Source organism: Coturnix japonica, chromosome 22, assembly GCF_054131305.1.
Source record: "Coturnix japonica strain WE chromosome 22, WE-NBRP24, whole genome shotgun sequence".
Lineage (NCBI taxonomy): Eukaryota > Metazoa > Chordata > Aves > Galliformes > Phasianidae > Coturnix > Coturnix japonica.
The window spans coordinates 9,643,334-9,656,821 of NC_140684.1; the positions used below are offsets into that span (position 1 = coordinate 9,643,334).

Here is a 13,488-nt window from a genome sequence, read left to right on the forward strand (position 1 = left end):
TCAGTTTTCCATCTCCTTCCTAGGGCAGATACAATTGATTTCATATTGATAATCCCTTTTGCCAGGGGATGTTTGGCTGAGTCAGCAAAACACTGAGATAAGCAGTCAGTGAATGGGGCGTGATTAGGAAGCGTTGCTATGAATAGAGGGCTGAACACGTGCTTTTTTCCAAGCTTGTTTATAATCTTTACAAAAGGCAAATGAGAATCGATTCATTTCCTGGAGAAGCTGTGCTTTTGTGAGCAGAACACGAGCAAAGCTTGCTTGGTGCTGTAGTTTCTGGGGTTATTTGCCATCAGTTCAGAAGGATGTGTGAGATTTTGCTTTTCTGCTGAGATTTAAAGCCAGCGCGGATGTGTAAGTGAGAGCTGAGCAGCAGTAAATTTGTCTGGATTAAGGAAACTTGAGCAAGCCTGAATCTGCCTGGGCACAACAGCGTGTGCGGAGGCAGCAGCAGATTGTGGAGTGATTTGTAACGTATTGTGTTTCAGTCTCGGTGCTTCGCAGCCCGATCGCGAGTAAATCATTCAATCCAATCAGTGCTGCACCCATACAGCAGGATTTACCTCAGGTGTCTCTCAGAGCAAGGATTTCATAGCCATTGCTGCTTGAGCATCACCCAATGAGCAGCCGAGGTCTGTCTGGGATCAAGGGTGATAAAAGTCATTGCTCCCAAAAGTAGCTGCATCAGCCTGTGAGCGAGGCAGGCAGGGACTGCCAGGAGAGCAGGGGGGATACGTGGTCCTTTGACAGTGCCACTGTCTCTGCATTGACCTCAATGGGAGCTTCGACCTCATCTTACACTGAGTGTCTGTTAATTAGCCACATCCAGCATCGTGTCTACATGATCAGCTACACGGGTAGGTGACACCTCTAATAGAGAGTGTCAAAGTATGCGCTGTTAATTTACTGCTTTACATTACTGCCTCTCACCCAGCAATCTCTGAGTGCTTATGAGCTCATAATGTGGAGGATTTGTTGCCCCTTTCCAGCTGTGTCAGTGTTCACCTGCTCCTGTTGTTGACCAGCCCAGTGCTTATATGTGTCATGTAGTAGCATGGATCTGCTTAGCTCCTAATGGGAGCAGCCTATAGAATACCATTTTCACAGCCTCTTCCTTCAATCCATGCATACTTTGGCAATATTCAGCCCTGTTCAGAGGGGGCCATTTATAGAACAGACTGACTGAACAATAGAAAAGCTTGTAGATGTTCTTGGTGTTTGTTGGACGTTGCCTAAGATTGCAGGTAGGTGACCAGGTTGGCACTGCCATCACTGCACAACCTGTGGTCTGAGAGATCTGTTGATTCTCTTATTGCATGATGATGCTCACTCCAGTTTGGCTTTATAAGAGCTTGACCAAACCGTAATCAGTGTTATAGTAATTTTGGGGAGAATTCAACTTAGTGTGCAGAAATACTAAACAAGGTGACTTCTGTGCACCTTTGCTTTAATGTTGCAGCTCCGTATGTTATTGTAGGAGAGGCATTTTAAAGCATATGAGCTTGTGAAGTTGAACTCTTCTCTGGTTCTGAGGCACATTTGGCAGGAAAATCTACAAAATCCTGTAAAAGCTGTGCCAACATATTTGAGCACTTTCACAAGGCCAACTGTTTTTAAGGGCCGTAAGTAACAAGAATCATTTATTCTACTAATCAAAAGAATATTTGCCTATTTAAGTATTCCAACCCTCAAGCCTTATACGAGAATGAAATGTCAGTGAGGGATAAGCTTATGAGAAGCACGTTAGCTGGATTTGTTTTGTGTGATGGCCAGCAAGGAAATGATTAATAACTTCAAGAACCAGATTTGGGAACTACTGGGTGCTCAGAATTAGAAGTGAAAAGAGAAGGGAGGAAAAAAAATCCAGCCATTCTGGTAAGAAGGAGAAAATCTGTGGAAAAGCAGCCATGGAGGTCTTATATGAAGAAGTGTGGTCTCTATAATCAGAGCCATTAAAGTCCTTGTCTGCTTTGTTTTCCTCTTTAGGCACTGACACGGATTTTTGTACTTAATTCTGTCCTTCCAGTTTGTGTCTTATGGCTGGATCACACACATGAGATGGGGAGGGTCGTATCATAGAATCATAGAATGTCCTGAGTTGCAAAGGGCCACAAGGATCATCCAGCTCCAACCCCCTGCTGTGTGCAGGGTCACCAACCAGCAGCCCAGGCTGCCCAGAGCCACATCCCGCCTGGCCTTGAATGCCTGCAGGGATGGGGCATCCACAGCCTGTTCTAGCACAACCCAGTAGGACCCCCATCAGAAGATGTAGGGGTAACTTTAGAAAGAACTGTGGAAAGAACTGTAGGGCATCATGCAGGCATGGCTGCTTGTCCTTTTCCATGGTAGTTTCTGATGTTGGCATCCCAAAAGTGATGTGTGTGTTTTGTCACCTCTGCGCTGTGTGGAGCAGTGCATTGAGCAGACCTGAAGGGCGTTTATTCAAAGATGAGTAATGGTGTGGAGTCAGAGCTAATGATGATGTAGCTATTAGACAGAGACAGTGCTCATCCATCAGTCTGAACGCTTGGAAGGCTGGCATGGAGGGCTTCTGCTGCTGAGCCCCTCTGCCTTGTGGCAACGAAGCAGCAAGTCCATCAGCACTGGGATGTGGCTATCTGTGTCTCCTAACTTCAGAGGATAATGGAGCTCTTTGTGCTCCCAAAACTTACCTTGTGTGGTGCTCGCCTTGTGACAACCATTAGTCAGACCAATTAAACTGTTCCAGTGGCTGCAAGAAAGCAGCCCACCGTTATTTTGTTGACCTTTTCTTCTGTGTGTGTTTTTCATACTTGACATCCATCCAAAGCAGAGCCTGTCCTGCTTGGTAATGGAGTGTCTGTCCTTTGTATGGAAAATCTTACCTGCTTCCTGCTGGGGGAAGGATACAGAGCAATGAGGAGGCTGGGGAGGGCTGAACAGCAGGGGGAAAGTAAGAAATAACCTTATTTTAAAGTGATAAAAAGGTTATGCGGCAGACTTCTGGGTTCCTGTTCTGCTAGTAATTCATTTCTGGGCAATTGAATGCGTTATTCTGCATCACCTCTCCATCTGTCAAGTAGTGACCGTTCCTGCTGTGGTGGAAATGGGAAACTTAAAGTTTGGACTGCACTTCAAATCTCTGAATAGAACGTGCTGCTCCTTGTGTCAGTGGTTACTTTGCACTGATGTTGAAGGTAGGAAGAACGGATGCTGTCTGGTGTTGTGTGAGGGGATGGGACCTTGAACCCTTCCCTGTGCCCACTCGCTGCCCTGCTACATGGCACATAGGCTCAGGAGATGTTTGTGGGCTGCAGTGTTGGTTCCCAAGCTGGACCCACAGCAGCTGGCATGCTTCTAATGCCTTACTGCACTTGGGTATGTTTTATGGCACCAGGTCCTGCCCAGTTCTCTGCACTGCTTCTCTCATGCTGCAGGGCATGTCTGAGTGCTGCCTTTTGCAAGAAGATTTGGTTTTCCAATGGCATTTCTTAACACTTTGTTTGCCTTCCCTTGTTGGTGTATCAGCATCCCAGGCAGCAGAGCACAGGGCTGGGTGCGAAACACGGAGCCTGTTTGAAACCCATGGCACATCCCATCCAGAGCAGACTACTCAAATTTATGGAGTTCTGCCTTCTCTCTAGGAGTGAGAACAGCTATACTTTTCTGCTTAATGGTTTTTAATCTTCACGTAAGATTTGGGTAGGCATATTTATATATGGATTGGGGAGGAAGGACTCGCAGACGGTACAGCTGGGACGAATTAGGAGAAAATGATGGCCGTAATGATTTGAGGTACTGCGGAAAATAGATGTGTGTGCTGTCAGGAGTGGACGAGCTGAGCGAGGCAAATTGCAGGAGGAGGCAGGTTGCTTCTGGAGGCAGTCGGTGCCATGGCTGGGATTCATGGTTTATGGGGTCAGGGTGGCAGTGGTGTGATCTGGGAGCAGGCTGGGGGTCCATCAGTGTCTGAGTGCTGCTTCTCTTGCAGCTCACTGTCACTGAAGCACAGTGTGATTTTTTTGTTGCTGTTGTTGTTTGGAAATGTGCTGACTTGATTAATACAGCCTGACGCACACCAAGCTGTTCCCCATAAACTCAGCCCTTCCCCCACCTCCTCTTCTCATCCTTCATTTGTTTCTGAATGGTTTCTTGCATAAAATTGTCCCTGTAAAAAAGAAAAACCAAACAAGTGCCAACCCCCCTGCCCTGTAAGTACATTTTATTCCACATGCTCCTGTTTGCGAAGTTGGGGTTTTGTGTATAATGATCTCAGACCACAGAAAGGTGGAAAGGACCATGAGGACAAGTGATGCTTCCCAGTGCTGGCTCAGGTTGGACTTTATCTTCAGCCATGATGCTGCACGTTGGGAAGGCAAAACTTAAAGTGGGTTTTGTCAGTGTGATTTAAGGGGACATAGTCAAGCATGATTTAATGACACATAAAACGCCTCTTACTCTGATGTCCCATTGATCTAAATGAGAGACAAAGCCGTAAGGGCTCTGTATCTTTTTGCTATTAATCCATGATATTTTGATATAAATCCTGCAGGCAGGTGCCAGGCTCCGTTAGCTGAAGAGAGCAGGATTTAGTGAGGAAAATGTCACTGTGTAACCTGTGCTAATTAGCTACAGGTGTTGGCAAGCAAGCATTATTCTGTGCTTTCCAAATGGAGTGTTCCTCATCTGGCACGGGGGGAACAAGATCAGCTGCAGACAACTTGATGCTTTTCCAGTTTGAGGTATTTCCTGAGTTACAGGGTCTGGTGTTGCCCTTGTATTCCTAAATGGCCTTTTGGTAATGATGGATGACTGGAAGTTGGCAGATTTATGTTACAAAGAGGTGCTGGACTTTGACCCTATGATGACAGTGTCTCCAGAGGGGGTGTTGATCTCACTGTCACCATATTTACATTTAGAAGTTTTCAAAGTGTTTGCAGTTGTTGTCTGAGAAATCCATCCCTTGTGGGCTGGGAGTGGAGCAAACAGCAGATACAGAGAACATGACCTTGTTTTTATCCAACGTGCTTGTTAACTAAAGAGGAATCATAAAGAACTGTGTTTCTGTGAAAATCTCTGTCTCCAGTGTCTCTTTTTGGAGCGCAGAGGATGCCTGCTGTTGCCTAAGAAACACCCAGCACAATTAAATACAGAGTCATTGCTGGGAAGTCAACGAGCTTGAAGCTGCTCCTGGATATCAGTTCTGCATTGTTCTGTCATTGCTTACCTGGGCAGGATTTAGTTGGTAAACTCACACTGCAATTCTGTGAACACTATTGATGTTGCGTGGCTAATCCAGCTTGAATGGGGAGAGGGAGCAGAATGGCTCGTTTTCTTGTTCTTCCCTCAAAAGCATTTATTGTAGGGGAAACTGACAAGTTTGGTTGAGTTGTTTAAAGTAGGGAAGCTGTTGCTGGCTGGGGTGCAGGCTGGTGGGGGAAATGGGAACACCTTGTACCTCTCTGCCTCTGGTAGCACCTCTGACACCAGAAATGTGCCCAAGCAGATGCTCAGCTGTCAAACCAAAGCTGGAGTTAAACGATGACTTCTGAAACCCAGAGAGGTGATCACAAAGCTTTGGTTTAACCTGCACTGACTGTGAAGTATAAAGACCCCAGTTCAGAGCAGCGCCCTGCTGGGATGCTTCAGAGGGAGAAGTGTGTTCAGAAGAATCTATAAAGAGAGCTAAAACATAGATTAAAACTATTTAAACGTGGGTTGTTTTGTATTCGTTTCTTACCAAGGCAGATGGGAGGAAGTTCACAAGTGTGGTTTAAGAACTAAGCTCATTTCTGAGCATCAATTAGTCTCAACACGGAATAGCAAAGCGGAGCTTCCTTTTAAATGGGAAAGGCTTCCTCTGTTCTGGCAGCTGTGTCCCTATGGATGTATGGATGTACAAGCACAACCTCAGCTGAGTGAGCTGTGTGTACCCTGCCTTGGTGAGCCAGGAGGATGCTCTGAGGTGCTGCCATCTCTTCCTGTGCAGTGCTGATGAAGTCACACCTAGGCAGCTGCCTGCTCTGTGTCTTAAATGCTGCACATCAAAAGCATTCCCAGCGCTGAGTGCTGCAGCGTGCTCTGCTGACCTCATCTCTTTCTTTCCCCTTTGTGCTTCAGGTGCAAAGAGCTGAAGTATGGCAAGGACCTGCCCCAGATCTCCATCATCTTCATCTTCGTCAACGAGGCGCTCTCGGTCATCCTGCGGTCGGTGCACAGCGCTGTCAATCACACACCAGCCCACTTGCTGAAGGAGATCATCCTCGTGGATGACAACAGTGATGAAGGTTGGTGCTGGGATGTGGGGCATCAGAACAGGAGGGGGTTTGATTTCCTCACGGCTCAGATTTGTGTTTTTTCATATGGCAACGTTTTCAGGCTTGGATTCCTCCCAGGTTTGTTTTTCCACTGTTCAGTTGGATAACATCATTAAGGCAGTTAAAACCTCATGAAGACCAGCAAGTGGTTGTTGCTTTGATTGCCACCTTCATTTGCATTGCGTGCTTTTGGTATTATATAAAAAACAATAATAATAATAATAATAGACACGGGCTGTGGATTCTGTGATGAGAAAGGAAGAACAGGGAGGGCACAGGATGAGGAGAGCTCATTTCCAAAGGAAGTCTGAGAGGTTGCTCTTCTGTCTGCAGTGAGATGAGATGGTGTGCAGTGAGCGACTCAAGCCTGTAAAAATAGGCACTCAGATATCACAGTAATGAGCACCATAGAAAGCTGATGAATTATAATTACCAGTAGAAGAAACAAGAGGCCAGCTCCTCAGCTGATGAAAATCACAGCAGCTCTAATGCTGAAGCTGAGGTGATGTTCATTGGTGGGATTTCAGAGCTCAGATATCAGTTTGGATATTGAAGAGAAGGTGCTTGTTACCTCTTGTTGTGGTATTGCCTGGTTTGCAACGTCGAAATGAGACGGTCCTTCTCAAAACTGTGAAAAAAAAACCCTCAAAAAAAGTGCTTCTGTCCTCAAAAGCCTTCCAATGGAAGTATGAAAGGAGGGCAGGACAAGGAACAAGGAGATGCTGTTATCCACCAGGGCTGGTTGATAATGTTGGAGCTGTGCTGCTGAGTCTTTGTAGGCATCGTAACAAATGAGATTTTTAAGGGGGGGATTTGAAGGAAGATAATGAGGTAATGTGGCAGATGTTTATGGAGAGTTCCTCCCAAGCGTATAATAGCGTAAATTTCTTTCTATAAAAGAAATGATACAAACTAACACATATCTCTTGGACCTGTGCATTTGCTCTCTGCATCATCAAGGAGTTTCAATGACAGCAAAGAAATATTAATGGCCATAATATTGTCATATTAATTTGCATTAATGGTAGGAAGTAATTGTGAGCAGCGATAGCAACATCTTCCAGTTGATGCTCCAGATATTGCAAACAAAGTCATTATAATAAATGGATTTATCTCTACAGGAAAATAATTACAGGAAAATAGATTCTCATGAGCTCTCAGGCTGTAGGATGGTGTGTTTTGTACGGGAAAGCATTTTTCACATGCAGTAAGAGGAAAACATGGGATGGGAATACATATAGGTGTCATAGAATCACAGAACGGCTTGGGTTGGAAGGGACATGAAGGATCATCACATTCCAACTCCAACCAAGACCCCTGGGATTTCCAGGTCGGCTTCACCTTTTGGAATCAGTCACAGGGCTGGAGGTGAGCACTGAGTGTTGTAGCGCCATTCAGAGAACAACGCTGCAGAACGTAAAACTGTGCAATGAGAGATGAAAAGTTAATAAACACGGGCGTTCGGATTCTTTGTGAGCTGCGAGGAGGTAAAAGATACAAATCTATTGCAATGGGAAGAAATCCCTTCTTGAAGGAAGAAGCGTGGGGAGTTGTAGTTGGAGCCCCTTTCCCCCCTGAGCTGCATGTCACGCTTTGTAAAGACTTTTTTAGAGGCTTCTTTTGTTTGTTTGTTGCAGGGGTGTGATCGCCAGGCGGGCGTGCAGGTTGTGTTCAGCACTGATAAGGTGTTTCCCAGCTTGTTGGAGGGATGCGGCCGCGTGCCCCTGAGATGCTGCGTTATCTCACGTTTGCACACTTTGTCTGAGTGACTCTTAAATCAACACCTGCTTTTCTTGTGCTGTCTGTCTTCTAATGTTTGTTATCTGGGGTAATATCTCTTTGAAAAGCAAACTTCTTGGTATCAAAGGAAACCTTTGGATGAAAGGCTGCTCGGAGCAGCTGGCTGCACCCAGGGGTGCGTGCTGTGGGTTGCAGTTTAGCTCGGTGCAAGGCATGAGCTGTGGCTTGGTGCATCACTTTCTTGTTTTGCAGCACCACCAGCGGTGTTCGTGTGCTCCCCTGGGAGCTGACTCACATGTGTTGGGGTTTAGAGAACGGAATTAACAAACTTCTAAGAAGCTGAGTCTTATCTCAGCTTTTCCTGGATGTCGTTCTCACCTGAGTCCCTGCTCATTCCAGTTGCTCTATGGAAAAGTGCTTCTTCTTAATGTGCTTCCTTAATGTGCCACCAGGTAGGTCCCACCTTGAGGGGAATTGTGGAGGTCCAGGCAGGATTTGCAGCATGAAACACAGAGCAGTGGATGTTCCTTTGGCTGCTTCAGGGCTGCTGTCCGTGACACAGCTGCTTGGAGTGGCAGCCAGTAGCTCTGTCTCTCTGGCAGGTCTATTTCCCAGAAGACTCATGTAGGTGACAAAACACTTTGCAATACATAACATGAGTCATTGCAGCTGACAGCTGGAATTTTTAATAGAGCAACAGGTCTATTGGATTCTACTTTCTTGGACTCGCCTTTCAGTGAAGATCAATACAGACAGATGGAGAACAAAAGGAAGGATTGAAATTGAACCTGCTGGCATTTTCAGTTCAGTTTCTTTCTGCAAAACTTCCCTAGAACTGTCTCGTGCAGTGGCAAAGACCAAATGTTCACAGATACCTCAATGGGCAGGTATTGATTCCATCCTTAACGAATGAGATTCAGGAATGATGTGGGTGTGCTGTGCAGGAGCACCCCTGGAGGCTGACCCATGCAGATACCCCATGAGCACATGGACTGCACAGACACTGCTTTGATAAGGATGAGGGTGAGTGGGGCATCCACTGCTCTGCTCCCACCATGGCTCCTTTTGATTGACTCTTTGTATCCAGAGTTTTTTTGCTGAGCTGCATATCATGCTGAACTGCTTGCTGGTGCAGTGTGCTGTGGATAGTTCTATTTTCAGCAATGAGCTGATATGGGCAAAAACACTGCAAGTGCGTAGCATAAGGCAGAGGCAAGGAGAACAGTGGCCAGATGCTTCCTCCCTTGATGTAGCTTGTATGAAGTGCTGAAAATAGCAGGTTCAAAGGCCAGATTGCCAGTTTGAGGGAAAGCTGACTCTATTAAGCAAGGATCTTGGCTGTTCCCCTGTAGTGGAAGTCACTTAATTCCTGGCATACTATTTCAGCCCTCCTAACCTTCCTAATATAGCTCCGGGACATGCTGCGGAGGTGCAGGAGTTAGAGATGAAACACTTCTGAAGTTGGTGATAAATGAAAAGGTTTGCTGCTGCCAACCTTAATGCAACAGTGCTCCGGATCCCAGCCTGGATCTCTGCCTTCTGACAGCTCACCACATCCAAAGCCCAGCCCACCACTGAGCTGCTCACTGTTCACTTGTTTGGGTGCTGAGTGCATGTCTCTTAATCCCCAAAGTGCTCTGGCATCGTGCTTACACCTGCTGAGCACCGTGTGTTGTTCCTCTTTGCAGTTCCCCCCTGGTTCCCTACATCTGTGCCCTCCTTCGAGCTGCTCAAACAGTTCCCAGCGACGTTTCTCCCTCTTTCCCCTCAATGAGGGAAGCTTAAAATTCCAATTTGTTGAAAGCAGTTTTAATAGTTCCATCCAGCCTGCAATGCCATGGTCTGCAGCATTAATGACAGTGAGACATGAGAGGCTGTGCTGCGCTTCTGGGGCTTCATCTGCCAGTGAGTCTGCATCCCTGTCTCCTTAAAACCATTCAGAAGAGTTGTTGTCTCCATAAAACACTGGTTTTTCTCTGAGTGGCTCGGCATGAAATGGAAGTTGCTGAGTTATGTGTGTATGTGGTGCAGATGCTTCGAGTTGAGGAAGGGGCTCATTTGCTTTATTCTTTTTATTCCCATTTCAGCATAAAAGAGAAATGAGACTTTGGGGAAATTGGTGTGTGAGGGGAACTGTGCCAGTCTGAAGGAAGCACATGTTGTGTGCTTGGGAGAAAGAAGGCATGGAGGGAAGGGGAATCGATGCTGCTGTATCCTCTGATGGTGTCCCGGGCAACGCAATTAAACAATCTGCGGTTCCAATGAGCGTAAGACACAGAGGACAAAGATCTTCCATGTAAAGCCAAACCCTCCTTAATTCTATCATGGTCCATTCAACATCAGGTTTGACAAATGCAAAACAGCATTAACTCAATGGAAGGTAGTTTTAGGTGAATACATCCTTTCCAGTGGTGGTGTCAGGGTGCAGGGGGTTACGTTAGGTGACAGCTTTGCAACTTTTCATTGGGTTTCTGATGCTTCTCCCGGCAGAGGAACTGAAGGCGCCGCTGGAGGAATACGTCAATAAGCGCTACCCAGGGCTTGTGAAGGTGGTGCGCAACCAGAAGAGGGAAGGTCTCATCCGAGCACGCATCGAAGGCTGGAAGGCGGCCACCGGCCACGTCACAGGGTTCTTTGATGCCCACGTGGAGTTCACTGCTGGCTGGTAGGTGCTTGGCTGGGAGGTCTCAGTTTGTGTTTGTGGTGGGATGTTGATGTGGAGCAGCCTGTTGCTTTGTTAGGGTGTGTGAGAATGTTGCCACATGCACATTAATTTTGTCTTCCTTCAGTGCTGAGTGGTCACTAATGGGATACGTTGGGATGACACAAGGAAGGTCTTATTTCTATCGATCATTATCGCTCTTGTTTACTGTCATCATTTCCTAGTCCCTCGTTTGATGTTTCCCTGTTTCTCCCTCGCTTCTAGTTTGTTTTTCACATTGATTTCCAGTTCTCTTAGGCCTAAGAACTTCAAGTTTAAAAAAGAAAAAGCCCAGACAGCGGGGGATTGAAAAAGAAAGCATTTCCCACATTCTTGCCCTTTGCAGCTGGATCCCACTGAGGGAGGCTGATGTCTTAGATTGATTTGTTTTCTTCTGCAGCTAGAAATAAGTGCAGAGGCGCAGAAGCAACAGAAGGTGTTTCATAAGGACTCTTTTCCAGAGAGAGCTGAAACGTGTGGGTTCAAGTGGCTGAGGTTTCTGTGAGTCTGGATGGTGAAAGGAAACCAAGAGTGGTTTTTCTCTCCAACCGTGTGTACCAAATAAATGGCCCATGGTTAGGAAACTAGATGTAGAGGAGACTAACTTGTCTCTAATTTGAACATGAAGAAACATCCCCTACAAAAATGCTTCAACAGCAGCGCAGTTTTAAGCAGTCATTGGAGTTTTTGTAATAGCAGCACGTCAGATGAGTGTATTTAGGAGTCATTGCTGATGTTGATATCTGTATTCCCAGCTAAACATTCTTCAGATCATTACGTCTCCACACATGCCTTTATTGGTATACTGAGGCAATTTACTGAACCCTTGAAATGGCTTTTGTAAGGGGTGGAGAGGGAGGGGTTTTGCAGCAAGGACTCTTGCTCTACTACTGTGTAGCTGTTGCTGTTCTATGGAAGGAGTCTCCAGGTGTTGTTCTGCCTGCAGAGTCAGTCCATGCTGCAAATCTGGCCCTTAGTTGATGGTTTGTCTTATTTCTTTACTACCTCAGTGACGATATTGAGAAAGCTCAGTTTGAAAACACAACAATTTTGGTAATTAAAAGGTTCCGAGTGTGGAATTACTGTTTAACAACATTTGGGTTGTGTTTTTTTTTTCTTTTAAGCAAACATACCAGAGAAAACATAATGTTCTGCCTGTGCAGGAAAAGATAAGGTCCACTTTCAGAGCTTTCATTCATTTCAACAGTTTAATGCCTTGGTTTGTGGAAACTGTCTTTTGCTTTTGCTGCTGACCTCGGCTCGCCCATGAGTTCTCATAGGAGCAGTCAGTGGTGCAGAGTGCTGGAGTGCCCCTGACATGCAGGGCTTTATCCCTATCTCCGCTCACAGCCCTGCACAAGGGATGTGTTCAGACAGGGAACCCTGCTGAGTGCAAGCACTGCAACCTCCTGCTGCATCTCCCTGGTGTCTTGGCAGAGCCTTTTAGAAACAACCTTTAATCCTGGCCGTGTAAATGTGTTCTCTCTGCGTGTGATTCCTGTGCTGATAAAAGCAGGGGCAGCAGGGGCAGTAGGGCAGAGGCTGGGCTGTAGCAATGTGGGATTGCTCAGTAGCTCTTTGAACTCCTCTGGGTGGGTTTTGCTGTATCTCTTTGCTGCCGTGGTGCCTCTTCCAAATGGCAGCAAGAGGTGCTGACCTTCTATTTACCGAATGGTGACAAGATGCTTATTTCCTTACCCTTAGTTAAGCATACAAGTTGTATGAAGGCAACAGCATCCACATGCAAACTGGGGAGTAATTAAATTTCTTCCTACGTTGCTTCTTTTTTCCCAGGGCTGAGCCGGTGCTTTCACGAATTCAGGAAAACCGAAGAAGAGTCATCCTTCCCTCCATAGACAACATCAAGCAGGACAACTTCGAGGTGCAGCGTTACGAGAACTCAGCCCACGGGTACAGCTGGGAGCTGTGGTGCATGTACATCAGCCCCCCCAAGGACTGGTGGGACGCTGGGGACCCCTCGTTGCCCATCAGGTATGTTGCATGGCCTGCTAGGTGTGCTGTAATAGGGCAAAACATGGGAAGAATAAGTGCGAAGCCAGCCTAGAGAGGTTGGGTGCTCAGAGAGGCTGTTGTGTTGTAATACATCCATGTGAACAGCTTTGGGAAAGGATATTTGGCCATGGTGTGCAGAAAGCCTGGGAGCTGTGGGTACTGTGTAGGTCTGTACAGTCTTATGTTTAACTGCACATGATGGAGTTGCTTTATTTCAGTTACAGCATTCAGATTTTGGAAATCATGAGGGATGAGGTGATTATTGCTGCATAATAAACTGAGTGTGAATTCATGAAATAAGGGCACTGGGTGTTTTGAATAATAACTGCAGCTCCTTTTAGGGCAAAGTTTGAACAAACGAAGATATCGTTTTGCAAACCCTGGAAAAAATGGGTCTTAAGCTGTTCTTACACCGAGCTCTGAGTACCTGGCAGCTCTGAAGTGTTGTTTCTGCAGGCTGCAGGTGTGCAACAAGTCCATTTGGGTGACATATAACAGCAGGAGGAAGAAGAGCAGCTCAATGCATTAGGTTGGGCTTGCTTTTTGCACAGAGGTCAATTATTTCCTCTTGACAGCCCCCAAATACCTGAAGTGTAAGGTGGGCATTGCTGCCTCTCATGTGGAGTGTGCAGGATGGGCACAGGGGCTGTCGGAGGGCAGTGCCTCCACTTCTGTAACGGAGCCAACAGCCTCGTGGTGATGCTGAATAATTCAACAACTTAGTGAAATAACGTT

General features: G+C 46.3%; 1 protein-coding gene across 1 annotated transcript in view; it reads left to right on the forward strand.

The window, feature by feature from the left end:
* Positions 1-13,488, forward strand: part of GALNT17 (polypeptide N-acetylgalactosaminyltransferase 17) — a 127,952-nt gene that overhangs the window by 34,528 nt on the left and 79,936 nt on the right. Inside the window, exons 3-5 of the mRNA XM_015880996.3 lie at positions 6,103-6,269; positions 10,530-10,704; positions 12,535-12,732. Of these exons, the coding sequence (XP_015736482.2) occupies positions 6,103-6,269; positions 10,530-10,704; positions 12,535-12,732 (540 nt within the window). The remainder of the gene's footprint in view (positions 1-6,102; positions 6,270-10,529; positions 10,705-12,534; positions 12,733-13,488) is intronic.